Below are 15,360 nucleotides of genomic sequence, written 5' to 3' on the forward strand. Positions count from 1 at the left end.
GCCTATCCTCTTATGAATGGAAAGCATAGCACCTTTCTTTAACTCATCCCAATTGCCAAGCATAGCGCATAAATGCAACGAATGATCTGAGGCATCTCTCTCGTACCAATCCTATAAAAAAACTAAAAGCCAAGGGTTAAACGAAAAAAGAAAAGAACAGAGCAACTACTTTATCTAGGTTGTTCTCATATCAAAAACCAATATCACCAGTTCCCTTATTTGTATATTTGGTACGTTCTTGGGTTCCCATATACAATTCAGCAAAATCAACATGTATTGCGCCACCAAAAGATGGGATTTGAAAAGAAATTGCAAAGCACAATCATGGTTGAGTTGAAACCAACTAATCTAAGCACAATAATAGAAACACAGGCAAAAGACAACCCCCCCCCCCCAACCCCTCTCCATGAACAAGTTGTTTTCCCATCACAATTAAAATCAAGTGAACATTTCTGAAAACCCACAACCAATTAACTGCTTCCACTTCCATGCATCGTACCAATTATTAGGCCCCCTTGAACAGTCTCTGCACTCCACCACTTCGCCAAACACCCTGCACAGGTAAACTTCCACTACTACTATGTCCATCTGATGATGGATCTTTAAAATCAGTATCTCCAGGATTTGGAGTCCTTAGATTCAGTAGTGCTTCAGCAGATCCATCACCTAGGCGTACTCTAATGAATTTTGATGTTTTCTTTTTTTGCTTTCTTCTATCACCATCACCTAGATTTTGACAAACCCCACCGTCTGATAATGAGTCATTCTGAGTCTTCACCGATAAAGGTTTAGAACATGCATTCGATACTCCTGATGCATCATCTATCACTTTTGATTTTCCTTTAGTACCGCGATAACCATCCTTTGATAATACTTCTACCTCTTCTTCTGAAAGCTTGATGCTTGACTGTAGTTTCTTTGCAGTGTTTATGATATCATCCGCTAACTTTTCCTTTGATCTCTTCTCTCCGGCATCAATGGACATCTCTTTACCTTTACCTTTACCTTTACCTTTATTAAAGCCATTACTGCCTTTCAATGGGCTCTCACTTCTCCGACCATTCTGTTCCGGAACAAAGCTCCCCAAGTTAGTATTATAGGTCTCAATCAGCTCTTTCTGTTTCTTTGAATCAGGACAAAGTCTAGCCAACTCAGGAACCAGATTTGACAAACCAAACTCGTCAACATATGCTAGATATGACACTGCATCAATTACACCATTACGATATTCTGCTGATATGTTCTTAAATGCAGCATACTTATCTTGATCAAAATCCAGGGCAGCTTGTATCCTTCCAACCAAAGATTTGTTTGCAGTATGGACATCTTTTACATCCTCTGTAGCCTGTGCATGTCCAGGCAACTTGTGCACTGAAACAGGAGGAAAGACAGATGAAGACGAATCAAAAGATCCATTCTCAACACGATTTGGGACTGATGTGGAGTGGTTTATTCCATTGCTACTAGTCTGATTTCTCATTGAACTGAAAGAATCAGTAGCAGTTATTTCTTGAACAGAAACAGATCTACTTTGGCTGGAACTTTGATTGCCAGACGATGTAGGGCCCTTAACAATTGACTGTTTACTTCGGACAGAAGTTGATTGAGCACTATTTACTGAAGGCCAAGCATGTTGATGGCTGATTGCAGGTGCAGAAACATTCTCAGTTGCTTGCTTACTACCAAAACTAGATGCTGACCCTGAAGCACTACTTAACACAGGCCAAGAATTACGTTGGGTAGTTGCATGTTGTGTAGATGTCCGGTTTGCTGCAGGCTTGCCAAGAGCAGATTTTTTGTTTTCTTGACGGAGATGAGCAGCCATAGTGTTCATAGGTAAACCAGACTTTTCAAGACTACCTCCAGGAGCCATAGGAAGAGGAGGAAATGAGGAATCTTCCAGTGGGGCGTTTCTTGAACTCTGTGATAAGGCTTGGCGGTATCTTGATGGCAATACAGAATCTGTATTAGTTGACAATTCAAATGGCGGAACAAGTGGGTCAAAATCACTTGTTTCTGCTTGATCGGGTACAACTCTAGCACTAGAAGATGATGCATCTTGTAATCTCCTATCTGAATTAGCCATCTCCAAACTGGCTTGAATGGCCATGGATAATTCAGCATCAGAGGAATCACGCCTGAATGTGCGTCCCCTTCCTCGTCGACCATCTTGATCATTACTCCGCCGATACCGAAAACTTGTAGGTAACTGTGCAGATATAAAAATGATAACTGACAAACTATTAAAACATTAATAATAATATAGATCATGTAACAGCTAAAAGACACTTGAAAAATATACATTTTCTTTTTTATAATTTTATTTTAGTTTTGTTTATTTTGTCCCTTAGTGGGTGTGGGCAGATTAGCAGCAGCAGCAGCAACAACAACAACACCCCCCCCCCCCCCCCCAGCAGCCACAAAATGTGATTCAGAGCGAGCATGCACCTGAATTTCTTTATTTAGGACCAGCCAAGGATTGATATTAATAATACCTGAAGTGCAGCATTACGTTTGGAACGAGACATACGACCTCCATGCTCTAAAGCATTGTGCCTCTGAAATTTAATTGGAAAAACTATGTCATTAATTGCAACCTATAAAATTACACATATCCTCTCTATCCAAGCAAAAAATAGGAAGTATCAGGAAAAGAGCATGACACAGCCCAGTTATGAACACAATAATGCTAACCTTCAATTCAGCTTCAGATTGAAAGACAATAAACTTTTTTGATAGGCAAGACTCATCCTCACATAAAAAGTGACTACCACGGAAATGCATCTGCAAAGGAAGATATACTCATATTAGATAGCTTCACCTTCAAATTGCTCACAGAGAATACAATATCATATGTGAAACAGAAAATTCTGACCTCCAAATCATCGTAATTTTTGTAGTACTCGTATTGTCCAGGGTTCTGCCTACAAGAATTAGCAAAATAAGGAACATTGATAAGTTATATTTGGTATACTTGCATTACCTGTGATGGTAATGACTGAATTATCATATTTATACATTACCTTTGGCAGATATGACAAGTATAGTGTTCAGTGGACATGTGTGAATACAGCTCATTATCCCCATAAAAAGGTGTTCTGCAGAATTCACACATAGGATGCCCCATGAAGCCACCTCTCTCACTCTCAGTTCCATCAACCTCAGAGTCTCCACTATTTATATGTTGATTTAGCTGTGCTCTAGTATAGAGTTTTTGCTCACAAATAAATACCTATCACAACAGATAATGAACTTGTCAGTCCATATGATAAAACAAATAAGCTCAACTTACAATGACAGCACAAATGTCTTAACTAAATCTTCTACTTAAGTTACAATGCAAAATATGAAGTTCATTTGCAATAAAGTGAACAATATCACTTTGCTAGCATTTAAACAATAAAGCTAATTAAAGTTCTTGGAAATTAAAGCTTCATTAAAGAAAACACGAGATAAGTGGTCTGACTCTAAAAAAGTTGCAAACACCTTAGTTGGTCCAAATTGATTTGACCAAATATTATTCCTCCTTAATATTCAGTGAGAGTAAGCATTCCAACAATGACTCCTCAAACAAATCCTTGATGTTCAAATTTCATGTTTTAAGTTCACAAGTTTCTCAGATAGTCCTAAAAGAGAGCAAGTACATGTGTGTTTCTTTCCACCCTTATGTATGAATTATGATGCTCTTTCCAGTATGCAAAATCAAAAAGGAAAAAGAAATAGACACGTGATGCAAATATCACCTTACGTCCTTCCAAGCACAAACTGCACATTAACAGTCTATGTTGGTGAAACAGATGACCCTTCAACTGCTCAATGTTCCTGAACTTCCCCCTTCTTTTAGGGCCTTCTCCAGATTGCTCCTCCATCCTATCACACACACTACATGATAGCCTGCACATGGCTCTGATCATCTTATAGTGATCAGAATCATCGAAGAAAGCTTGAATGCCTTCATGATACCAATATGACCCTGCTCGACCCTCTTTTGGTTCAGGTGGAAAAACTGCAAAGTCGCTTATGATACGGGTATAGTCTCCCATAGCCTGCAGGAGAAAAGAGGGCCATTAGAACAACATTCACCACAGCTAATGTTAGGTAAAATACAACTAGTTTTAGTTTATCAGAATAAATGATACGCAGCTATTCAGTCAGAATGTCAGGATTCAACCTTTTGGGAGAAGAATTTCACAAATCCAGTGCATCCGTAACGGCATCAATTTTTATTTTTTATTTTTGAAACAAGAACGGCATCAAATTTTTAAATTCAAAATTTACGATGAAAAAAAAAAAAACAGGATGATTAAGGGTAGGAACCTTGGTAACGAAGACAATACTGTTTTCGGTCTTACAAATACAACATCGTCGATCGTCGCAGATGAATCGTAAACGAGCAACACAAGTAGAGCACACATCCTTGTGACCACAGGCACCATATGCAACCCATTCTAGGGTTTCCGCGCACACTGCACAAGTATCGTCCATAGCCTTCGACGATCTGAGCTCAATTACAAACTTTTCCCCAAGATTGGCGTTTTGATGACTTTTTACACTAGGGTTTCTAATCTCCGATACTTTTCCCCTATCATACTTATATAGTTATATAGATTTGGGAGTTAACCAAATACCAATTGCCCCTGAAAAATGGCACTCCTATCTAGCCGTTGATCTCTAATCATGTGGCTGCAATTTTTTTATCTAACTTTTGAACTTTTTTTTTTGTTTTAAATTACCCTCAAATTTTAAAGAAATTACATATTTACCATTATTTTTGTTTTCTCCCTCTTTCCCTTTACTCTTTCTTCTTTTTTTTCCAACCACTCCATCATTGATGCCTGTATGCACTACTATTAAGCTGAACAAAAAATGGTTGTTTGCATCCTGCATTTTTTATCCTATGAATGAATGATGCACAGCTTTCGAATGAATGGTAGCATATCTGGATTACAACATTTATTCAAGCCACTCTTTTTTATCATTGTCCGTCTTCTTGATCAGTTTTAGATTTTTGTAATCTAACCAAAGTACCATAATAATTAAATCGCATTTCTTTTCTAACTTGTCTCCCCCTCCCCTCCCTTCCTCCCCCATATAATTCTAAATCCTAGTGGGAGAGTGTGCTCTATAACTGGAAAGCAATCTCTGTTGCATCCACTGTGAAGCTAGGTCGCCTAGGTTACTTCAATTAGTTAGGCATCCATTGTTGTTGCGAGCAATAGTTGGATCACCTCCGACCTGCCTTACAGCTCCACAAATTAAAAGTCGGATAGATGTCAACACTTTGTGAGATTTTATCCGGGAGAATAAGAGATAGGTCTCAACCCCTCCCATTACAAGGGGTGTATCATATGCTTGCCACGTTAGAAATAATCGCTCTAGAACTGGTAGGCAATCTCTGTTGCATCCACTGTGAAGCTAGCTCGCCTAGGTTACTTCAATTAGTTAAGCATCCAATGCTGTTGCGGGCAAAAGTTGGATCACCCCGACTTGCCTTATAGCTCCACCAATGTTGCAAGAATCGCGTCTAGGCGCTAGGCGGCGCCTGGGCTGCCTAGGACACCAGCTGGTTTATTTTTTTTATTTTTTTAAATCTTTAACATTTAAACTATTAATGTTATAATGTATTAATTAGTCTAATAACTAATAACTTAATAAAATAATTAAATAATAAGTAATAACTAAATTAGACTAATACGTAATGCACTAATAATTAATAAATAATAAATAATAACTTAATAAGTATTAACTATTTAAATATTAAAGTGTAAAGACTTACAATATTAAACACTTTACAATTATTAACACTTAAAATATTTTTAAATTTTTTTTTTCAAAAAAAAAAAAAAAAAAAAAACTAGGCGCCTAGCGATTTTTGCAACCTTGAGCTCCACGAATTAAAAGTCGAATAGATGTCAACAATTTGTGAGATTTTACCTGGGAGATTAAGAGATAGGTCTCAACCCCTCCCATTACAAGGGGTGTACCATATGCTTGCCACGTTAGAAATAATCACTCTAGAACTGATAGGCAATCTCTGTTGCATCCAATGTGAAGCTAGCTCGCCTAGGTTACTTCAATTAGTTAGGCATCCAGCGCTGTTGCGGGCAAAAGTTGGATCACCCCAACCTGCCTTATAGCTCTACCAGTGTTGCAAAACAACATCGCGCCTAGGCGCTAGGCGACACCCGGCTGCGTCGAGGAAGGCCAAAATCGGCCTCCTCTGCGGCCGGGCGCCTAGGCACCGCCTAGCCCGCCGACCGACTAGGCGGCGCCTAGGTCGCCTAGCCCACCGGCCGGGCACCTGGGCCGCCTAGGCCACCAGCCGGCTTCTTCTTTTATTTATATATATATATATATATATATATATATATATATATATATAATTTTAAAGCTTAAACATTTAAACTATTAATGTTATAATGTATTAACTAATACTCTAATAGTTTAATAAGTAATAACTTAATAAAATAATAAGTAATAACTAAATTAAACTAATACGTAATGCACTAATAAATAATAAATAATAAATTAATAAGTATTAACTATTTAAATATTAAAGTGTAAAGACTTACAATATTAAACACTTTACAATTATTAACACTTAAAATATATATATTTTTAATTTAAAAAAAAAAAAAAAAACTAGGCGACTAGAGGGCGCCTAGCGATTTTTGCAACCTTGAGTTCCACAAATTAAAAGTCAAATAGATGTCAACAATTTGTGAGATTTTACCCGGGAGATTAAGAGATAGGTCTCAACCCCTCCCATTACAAGGGGTGTACCATATGCTTGCATGTTAGAAATAGTCGCTCAACCCAACAGACCGCAGTAATCTACAATCGGTGCAGTATGAACGAAAAGAATTTCAAACACTGTAGTTTGGGAATTCACTGAATTGCAATTCAATGAATTGCTTCCCAAACTACGTCCAACCAAACAAGCCTTTTAGATACTAGATTTTAAAAAAAAAAAAAAAAAATTGGTTTGTTTTCATGGAACAATTTATAACGTGGAGCTTTTTCATACTCCGTATTTACAATATTGCCATGATTTAGGTGATCAATATTTGATGACATTTAGCAAAAGTCAACCACCCCAGGGAGGAGTAAAAGTGAAAGAGAAGACAGGGTCAAAGGCCAAAGCAGAGTGCAGAATTGGACCAACATCTCTTGGAATTGGAAGCTTCTTTGAATTAACAATTGTGTGATGGCGAATCAAATAGCACTGCATCATCATCATTCATTACGTATAACAATTACAATAATAATCAAATCCGAGTACAACTTTGGTCTATAGGGATATATTTATTTTTAAAATTGTCTGGACGGACTAAATCCAACTCGACCGTACACGGGGAGGGGAGAGGTTGCGTTGCGTTGCGTGTCCATATTTTCAACGCAGTAGCTTAGCGTGTGAACCCACGACCAGATACGTCGGCCTGTATACTGTATATATGCAACTCCAACTCCAACCCAACCACTCTTTTATTCAGTTTGGTTCGCTTTTGAAAACAAAGAAAGTTCCAGAAATCGTCATCGTCGTCGTCTTCCTCCTTTTCTTTCGTCTATTAAGAAGAAGATTCCGTTTGCGTCAAGGAAAAGTTTGGTTGCCTTCATCGGAGCCAAGAGAAAATTAATAAAGCAGCAGCTGCAGTTGATTCAATTCTTTCCAGGAACAAAAAGACTCAACTCAGAAAACACAAATAAGTAAATCAAAGAAGAAGAAGATGGGAGCTGAAGCCGAGATTATAGTCCAAAAGAGCCTCCCTCCCTTGGATGTCCCCTCTTCTGGCCTGGTATGTCTTTTTATTTGCTGAATTTTCCTCGTTGCTGGAGAAATAAAGTATGCGGGTAAAAGTAGCAACTCTGAAATACTTGTTTATTTGCATCCCATTCTCTACAACCTGCTTGGATCTTGAAATCTACTGTGTACCGACCCTTAAATACTTGCAACGATTTGGTTAAAGATGCTTTTATGGTTATACTACACACAAGAAGGAAGGAGAAAAAGGCACCGGCTATAACAAGAGTATCACGAGCTTAGAGCCTTTTTCTTTCATTTTTCTTATCATTATCATTATGCGCTCCCGATCTATGAAATGCTCTTACCATGGCACCTCTGAATTACTGCGAAATTGACACAAGCTCATGTCTTTAATTTGTCAGGATGCTAAACCCCAGGGCTCTGCTGTTTTGCAATTTGTTCCCAGCATCCGGTCTGGTAGTTTTGCTGATATTGGGCCACGCAGATACATGGAAGATGAGCATATAAAGATAGATGATTTATCTACACATCTGGGGTCACTTTTCACATTTCCAAAACCTAGCGCTTTCTATGGGGTAATTGTTATTTCTTCCCTAGCTATCCCCCCATTCTTGATCATTTAGTAGTGATTTAATACGGTGGGCTTATCACTGCAGATATTTGATGGTCATGGAGGACCTGAAGCAGCTGCTTACGTCCGGAAAAATGTCATTAGATTTTTTTTTAAAGATGCTAACTTCCCCCAGACTTCTGAAGTTAATGATGCTTTCTTAGGAGAGGTTGAGAATAGTCTGCGCAAAGGATTTCTGCTTGCAGATCTTGCTCTGGCTGATGAGTGTAATGTTAGCAGTTCTTCAGGAACAACTGCACTGGCAGCTGTTGTATTAGGAAGGTAAGGTGCAATGCCTTTTGCAAGCATCTAAAATGAATTGTGGAGAAAATAATTATTTCCTTATCTTGGTTTAATTTCATTTTCATGTAAAGGATTTTTGCTTTCAACTTAATAGTCAGATCCATATTTTGATTTTTTGAAAATCACTTTAGGAAGTCTGGTCATAAAATTTGGTAGTAGAACTAGACATGTTGTGGTTGGCAAATTATGTTTTGTTCCCTGTGCCTGAATATTTGATCCTTTCCAGGCTTTTAATGGTAGCCAATGCGGGAGATTGTAGAGCAGTTCTTTGCCGGAAAGGAGAGGCATTTGATATGTCTCAAGACCACAGACCGAATTATGCATTAGAGAGAAGGCGGGTTGAAGAGTTGGGTGCATTTATTGATGATGGTTATCTCAACGGTGTTCTATCAGTGACTCGGGCGTTAGGGGACTGGGACATGAAACTGCCTCGTGGATCTCCATCTCCTCTAATTGCAGAGCCTGAATTGAGACAAATTGTTCTGACTGAGGATGACGAATTCCTCATAATTGGTTGTGATGGGATCTGGGATGTTATGTCAAGTCAACAAGCAGTTAGTCTCGTGCGCCGAGGGCTGAGAAGGCATGATGACCCTGAACAGTGTGCAAAGGACCTTGTCATGGAGGCCCTCCGCTTAAACACATTTGATAATCTAACAGTGATAATTGTCTGTTTTACGTCCTTTGATCATCCCGAGCCATCCCCAACCCGCAACCGAAGATTAAGGTGCTGCAACTTATCTGCGGAAGCCATAGGCAGCCTACGAAGCTTGCTAAATGGGAATGGCAGCAGCTGAGTGTAGACAAATTTCAAATATTGCCCTTATTATTCCTCCATTGGGGAGGGCAAAGCTGTTTGCAAGTAGCAATTTTGTTAGGTGATGTGCCTCTACTTGGACTTGGAGGAGGAGTAGGAGTGTATACATCTGAATTGGTTGTGTAATAATTCAATTCCTGTAGTATTTTTGGCTATGGGGGTAGGGCTTAGATACCCATTTCTTTTGATGTACAGTACATAATAAGATACATACAATTAACATTCTGGTCCTTTAGGTATCTCTTGTGTTGGTTGAGCTGTTCTCGTATTTATTTACACATGTAATGTGACATAATTATTCGTAAAAAATGAACAGTGGAGCAACCTCAGCAACTGCTGAAGCTGAATTCGCATCACAGTGTGTGTATATTACATTAAATGTGTGCATATTTAATGTTCCAGCCAACAAAAGTTACACATCTTATTGCTGCGCAGCTGCGTGACCTTTGGCAAATTTTGCAAACCGTTCCAACCCGCGGACCAGTAAGCTTTCAAGGAAAGGTTGCAATGCCTGGACAAACGAATACAAAAACCTTTCATCTCCATCCTCTCTCTTTCAAATGGAACATAGTTCATGTTAAATAAAAGTTTGGAATCCTTACTGATGCCACTGGAGTCAGCAATGGAGGAACTTCATATGAAACTGTTAGCTGAAATAACAAAAAACAGAATGAGAATATAACTCGTCTGGTTTGTAGTCGGCACATCTTTTCAATAATGACCAAAATTTGCACTAATTTAGGACACAAGATCATCCCTAATATGGTATTATTATTATTGGCTATAATAAATCACTGTCTAAAAAACCTTTCTTTATATATTTGCTCCTTGCAAACATATATTCCCCTTGACCACTACTTGAATACTCCGTATATGTTTCCAGTGAGAGAAAATTTGCAGTCATAATTTTCCTTTTAGAGTAAAAAACAGAAGCCAATGAAACTCTGAACATAATCTTTTGTTTAAAAAAAAAAAAAAAAAAAAAACAACTTACTTCAACAGTACATGATGAAGCACCTTTAGGGTAAAATCGAACAGCTCCTCTGTCATATACAAAAGAATATGGTATCAACTGAAAGTAGACAGTTCATAGCAAAATCATGAACTATCTAATCACATTTGTTAAATCAATGAAGCATGTGTACTAAATTATGGATCACTTCCTATCTCTTTGTCTCTACTTGAGCTGGAGAATAGTCCAGAAAATCATTATTCCATACTAAGAAAGTGTGTAAACTGTAAAGTTAAGTTAACTTGCAGAGGCAACGGCCTGATACAATCTTCTTAACTTCCCTCATTTTTGTTTTGCAAAAAGCAAAAGTCTATCAAATAAAGATTATAAAAACGCCAGCTCTAAAAGCTCCTTCAAGAGCACCAAACGCTTAAAAGAGACAAAATATTTAACATCAGAAAAGTTGACCACATAACATTCAGTACCTATTAGGAAGCCCTTCGAGAGATCTCCAGTGAATCTTCTGGTTTGGAATAGGCTGCTCAAGAACAGAATCAACATGAATGGCAGCATAACAATGTGCATATAGATAATAAAAAGTTAATGGGAGAACAAGAAGGAGCTAATTGAAGGCAGCCTTACTTGCATATTACGGGCAAGCCATGAGAATTCAATATCCTGTCCAAATGCTTTATACTTGAGAGACCATCGAGATAGGTCAGGCTTGTCCTCCAAAATCTGACAGTAGAATCTAAATCAAGTTCCCTTAGTGGAAAATTCCAAAGGATGATGGGTGATGTGGTGTTCTAACTAATATATATATATATATATATATATAACTGCACTTCAATTTAATTTGATCAATAAGATCTATAAAAATCAAAGCTTTAAGATAGAGAGTAGGAATTCTTACAAACAGAAAAACCTAAGTCTCAAGAAGTTGTATAATCAAACTTTGTTATAACTAATACCGAGCAATTAATTAGTCGAGTGGCATCTTGATATCACTAAAGCAGCTAAAGAATCGAATGAATACATGATATTCTAGCGCGCACCTTAACAGATGAAATAAAAGGCATCCACTGAGGAATGGCTTCGCGATCAGCATAGCATTTATAAGCAATTGAAGTGGGCACATCTATGTCCATCTTCACCCTGCAATTATCAGATCAATTAGCGTTAAAAAATCAGACTCCGTGAACGCAGATTTTATAATCCCAAGGACAATTCAGGGAAAAAGAAATATACTCCAAGGTAGATAACAAAGGGAGAAATTTACGTGCAATCTTGCCATTCCATGACAGGAGATAAGAGGGGTTTAATTCTGAGGCCTGAGAGCGAGGTGTGAGAAACCTTCCGGGAGAGGAAGCCATGGTTGCTGTATCTGCTGATAAATGAAGACGAAATTGCAGCTGACTTTCGTGGGCAAGGGCAATGAGTGAATAACGGAACGGGAGTTTGATGGAGATTAACAAGGCGGTTTAGCGAGACAGCGGCGGGAGCCGGAACAGGTACGACAGCTGACGTTGCAGACATTCCGGCGCGGTGGAGAAGTTATCAGTTGGGTTAACGGCCGACAGCTGACGATAGGCGAGCTTAAGCCACGTCAAAGCTCTGGTCTATTGCTCCTTTTCTGATTTTGAGTTTGGACGGCTAGGATGAAAACAGAGATGACACGTCATATGATCCAACCAATCAGGATTTTTAATTGTTAGATATTGCAAAAAAAAATAAAAATTGAAAGAAGATATTGCATTAATAAACTTGAACACTTTGATTTATTCATTTTTAGCATCTTTACCTTTTTAATTTTTTATTTATGTACAAATTTTGGTAACGAGAAAATTCGTTAAATTATTATTATTATTATTATTTACTTACTAATAATAACATAATATTTTCTAACATTTTAATTTTAACAACAATGACAACAACAACATCAACGGTGGACATTTTGTTTTCAGTAAATTGTCATTTTGTTCCTGCGACATATGGTGACAACACTTATGACCTGTTTGGTTGAATGTAGTTTGGGATGAATTGCAATTCAGTGAATTCCCAAACTACATTGTTTGGTTTGTGGAATTGCAATTCCCTCCACATGATGAATTGCAATTCATGGGGTGCAATTCGGTGGAAAGGAGGGACAATTTGTTGGTGTAAAGACAATTTTGCCCCTCCTCACATAACATTTGTCTTTGTTTAAAAAAAATTGAAAGAATTATTATTATTATTATTGTTTTTTGAAAACATTATTATTATTGTTGTTATTATTATTTTGAAAGAATTATTATTATTATTTTTTGAAATAATAATAATTATTATTAATCCGGTATTATTATTATTATTATTACTACTACTACATAAGGGTATTTTAGTCATTTTGTCGATTATTACCTTTCAATTCCCTATACTCCTATTCCTACCTACCAAACACTGTAATTTCAATTCCTACTCTATTCATTGAATTGCAATTCCACCGAATTACAACTCTTTTTCCCTCTAATTCCCTCCTCCCAACCAAACGCCATGTTAAAGAGAATTTGAGGATAGCACAATAGAGAATGAAACATTATGCTGACAGGAATAGAAACGAGAGATCATTTGCAATTGGGGATATGGTTTACTTAAAATTGCAGCCTTACAGATATGTCATCATGGTTGTAAGAAGGAATATCAAACTCAACTCCAAGTTCTATGGACCCTATGAGGTATTGGAAAGAGTAGGGCAAGTGGCTTATAGGTTGAAGCTGCCAGCAAGAGCATTGATCCACCCAGTCTTTCATGTGTCACAATTTAAGAAAAGGGTTAGCATGGGAAGACAAGCTCAGTTGGAACCTACCAAGGTTGGTCCTGATGGGCATACCTAATAGAACCTGTAGTCATTCTAGGAAGAAGAATCTTGAAGAAGAATAATGCTCCACTAGAGAGGTGTTGGTACAGCGGGTTAATTTGTCTCTGGAAGAAGCCACATGGGAGGAATATCACCACCTCATGTATCAGTTTCACAACTTTAAACCTTGAGAACAAGGTTGTGCTGAAGGGGAGAGTATTTTAACAACCCAAGCCAAAACGCAACGTCTGATGAAGTAGTTGGCAGTTAGAGTAGTTAGGAAAGTCAAATGACTACTGCACCCTGTTAGTTGGATTATGTTTGTGAGACCTGATATCTGCTATTTTGTACAATTATTCACCCCTTATTCTAGTTGTTTTGAAGGTTATTTTCTGTATCCTAGTGAAATTGGGAATTGGTTGTGTGTTATATTGTCCAAGTGCTGAATTATCTACAAGGAACAACAAAGGAAGAATATTGGAACATTTTGGACAAGTTCTGGAAGAAAAGGGAATTACAAGGAAGAATACAATTGGGAAAAGAATTGGAAGTTGCCTAATGGGCCAAGGCCCATCTACCTCTTATATATTTGACCTATTCTCTACAATTAAAGGAGGTTCCCTTACAGAGTTCTGAACCCTAGTTTTTAGTTTATATTTCCCAGCATAGTTTAAATTAGTTTCATATTAGATTATTTAATTTCAAGATTGGAATCAAAGATTGAAGTTGGATTTGTTATTTATCAGTTAAGTTTCTCTTCCCTTTTAATTCTTGCAATGTTTATGGTTATTAATTATTGCTTTGTTTTGTTTACTCCCATCATGCGGGAGTAGTTCGTTTATGAGTTTGGATTAGGGATCCATTGTTAATCTTGATGTTCTTTTGGTAATTAATTGCATAAAGGGATCGAATCTTTTACCTAGGGTTTATGTTGATTTGGGGATTTCTTTCTACTTGTTATTGATTGATGGCCACAATTAATTGCTAGTCTAGGAGAGGGATTCATTACAACGACAGTTGAATGGAGACCTCGAGTCTTACCAATTTCAACCTAATTTTCCTGCTATGAAAGTAGAGGTAATTTTGGGGGCTTACAATGCTTAGGTGCTGAAGGTTATGATTGATGCATCACGACAGTGGGGCAATCTTAGCCTAATTCTCTTATTGATTACGAAAGTAGCTGAGTAGAATTCTTTTGTGCATTGCCCATATATCCCTTGGTTAATTATTCTTTCCCTAATCCTAAGTTGGTTGGAACATCAAGATTACAATCCCCCTAAACTGGCCCATACCTTTATCATATAGTTTTCACCTTAATTAATTGCTTTCTTTTATTCCACATCATTCAGTCTTTGTTACTTGGATTCTATAAATTCATATACTCTAGTGCCTGGTAATTCACACAGTTTCGTGCCATAACACCAATCCTCAGCGGAACGACATTACACCCTTTTTACACTCATCATTTGTGCTCATCAAGACCCAAACATTTTTTCGCAAAAATCTTGTTTATTTATAACCAAATAGAGTCTATTATAAAATTTTCACTCCTACGAAGAGTTTAACTTCGTAATTATATATATATGCATACATATTCGTCAAATGTTTTCTATGCCGATTTCAAAATAATTTAATATCAACACTTATATGAATATTCATGATTCCAAAAGCCCTATTTGAATAAAATACTTATGAGTCAAAACCTTTGACCAAAAGTCTATATGATACGAACATGTAAACCTGATAGCCAAGTTTTATTCCAAATATGAACCTATTTTGATCCTGCTCTCATCACATTACTTCATATTTATCATTTGACACATCTTAGACTATAAAATACCAACCAAGGAGCAAAACCCAAAATCTCCAAATATACCTCTCAGCTTATACGTTTCAGACCTAGGGCTTTATGCCCTAGGTATAAATAGTTACTGTTTCATTCATTTGCCTCAACCCCTCCCCACTCCAAACATTCTTAAGCATTTCTCTCATCTCCAGGATGAAGCCAAGTAAGCCAAGAGCTAAGCAGTTCTTCATCCCTGCATTATTCTTCACCACTATTTCATTTCCTCTCTATTCT

The 15,360-nt window shown here is 37.4% G+C and overlaps 3 protein-coding genes across 3 annotated transcripts; 1 reads left to right on the forward strand and 2 right to left on the reverse strand.

Moving 5' to 3' along the window:
* Positions 1 to 163: 163 nt before the first annotated feature.
* Positions 164 to 4,561, reverse strand: LOC116015594 (E3 ubiquitin-protein ligase ZNF598). The gene is made up of 7 exons (XM_031255703.1): positions 4,318 to 4,561; positions 3,744 to 4,046; positions 3,024 to 3,232; positions 2,876 to 2,924; positions 2,695 to 2,784; positions 2,496 to 2,558; positions 164 to 2,209 (listed from the first exon to the last, which is right to left on the reverse strand). Exons 1-7 carry the CDS (start codon positions 4,483 to 4,485, stop codon positions 506 to 508), a joined length of 2,586 nt encoding a protein of 861 aa, XP_031111563.1. The 5' UTR covers positions 4,486 to 4,561; the 3' UTR covers positions 164 to 505.
* A 2,914-nt stretch (positions 4,562 to 7,475) lies between these two features.
* Positions 7,476 to 9,734, forward strand: LOC116016632 (probable protein phosphatase 2C 49). The gene is made up of 4 exons (XM_031256988.1): positions 7,476 to 7,796; positions 8,167 to 8,340; positions 8,422 to 8,657; positions 8,905 to 9,734. The coding sequence occupies exons 1-4, from the start codon at positions 7,728 to 7,730 to the stop codon at positions 9,473 to 9,475; spliced, it is 1,050 nt and encodes a 349-aa protein (XP_031112848.1). The 5' UTR covers positions 7,476 to 7,727; the 3' UTR covers positions 9,476 to 9,734.
* Positions 9,735 to 9,767: 33 nt separating this feature from the next.
* Positions 9,768 to 12,066, reverse strand: LOC116016633. The gene is made up of 7 exons (XM_031256989.1): positions 11,727 to 12,066; positions 11,503 to 11,602; positions 11,090 to 11,185; positions 10,933 to 10,985; positions 10,490 to 10,538; positions 10,098 to 10,145; positions 9,768 to 10,006 (listed from the first exon to the last, which is right to left on the reverse strand). The coding sequence occupies exons 1-7, from the start codon at positions 11,981 to 11,983 to the stop codon at positions 9,917 to 9,919; spliced, it is 693 nt and encodes a 230-aa protein (XP_031112849.1). The 5' UTR covers positions 11,984 to 12,066; the 3' UTR covers positions 9,768 to 9,916.
* Positions 12,067 to 15,360: the final 3,294 nt, after the last annotated feature.

The sequence above is a fragment of the Ipomoea triloba genome, chromosome 4 (genome assembly GCF_003576645.1).
Source record: "Ipomoea triloba cultivar NCNSP0323 chromosome 4, ASM357664v1".
Taxonomy (NCBI): Eukaryota; Viridiplantae; Streptophyta; class Magnoliopsida; order Solanales; family Convolvulaceae; genus Ipomoea; species Ipomoea triloba.

Bases quoted from the DNA above. Each gene is read 5' to 3' on its own strand.
- LOC116016633 (XM_031256989.1), bottom strand. From the start codon at position 11,983: ATGTCTGCAACGTCAGCTGTCGTACCTGTTCCGGCTCCCGCCGCTGTC. The intron at 11,186-11,502 runs GTGCGCGCTAGA...TTCTACTGTCAG, and splicing joins CTTTTATTTCATCTGTTAAG to ATTTTGGAGGACAAGCCTGA. The intron at 10,007-10,097 runs GTAAGGATTCCA...TCGTTTGTCCAG, and splicing joins TGCTGACTCCAGTGGCATCA to GCATTGCAACCTTTCCTTGA.
- LOC116016632 (XM_031256988.1), top strand. From the start codon at position 7,728: ATGGGAGCTGAAGCCGAGATTATAGTCCAAAAGAGCCTCCCTCCCTTG. The intron at 8,341-8,421 runs GTAATTGTTATT...TTATCACTGCAG, and splicing joins AACCTAGCGCTTTCTATGGG to ATATTTGATGGTCATGGAGG. The intron at 8,658-8,904 runs GTAAGGTGCAAT...GATCCTTTCCAG, and splicing joins GCAGCTGTTGTATTAGGAAG to GCTTTTAATGGTAGCCAATG.
- LOC116015594 (XM_031255703.1), bottom strand. From the start codon at position 4,485: ATGGACGATACTTGTGCAGTGTGCGCGGAAACCCTAGAATGGGTTGCA. The intron at 4,047-4,317 runs GTTCCTACCCTT...TTTCTCCTGCAG, and splicing joins GTATTGTCTTCGTTACCAAG to GCTATGGGAGACTATACCCG. The intron at 2,210-2,495 runs GTATTATTAATA...ATATCTGCACAG, and splicing joins AACGTAATGCTGCACTTCAG to TTACCTACAAGTTTTCGGTA.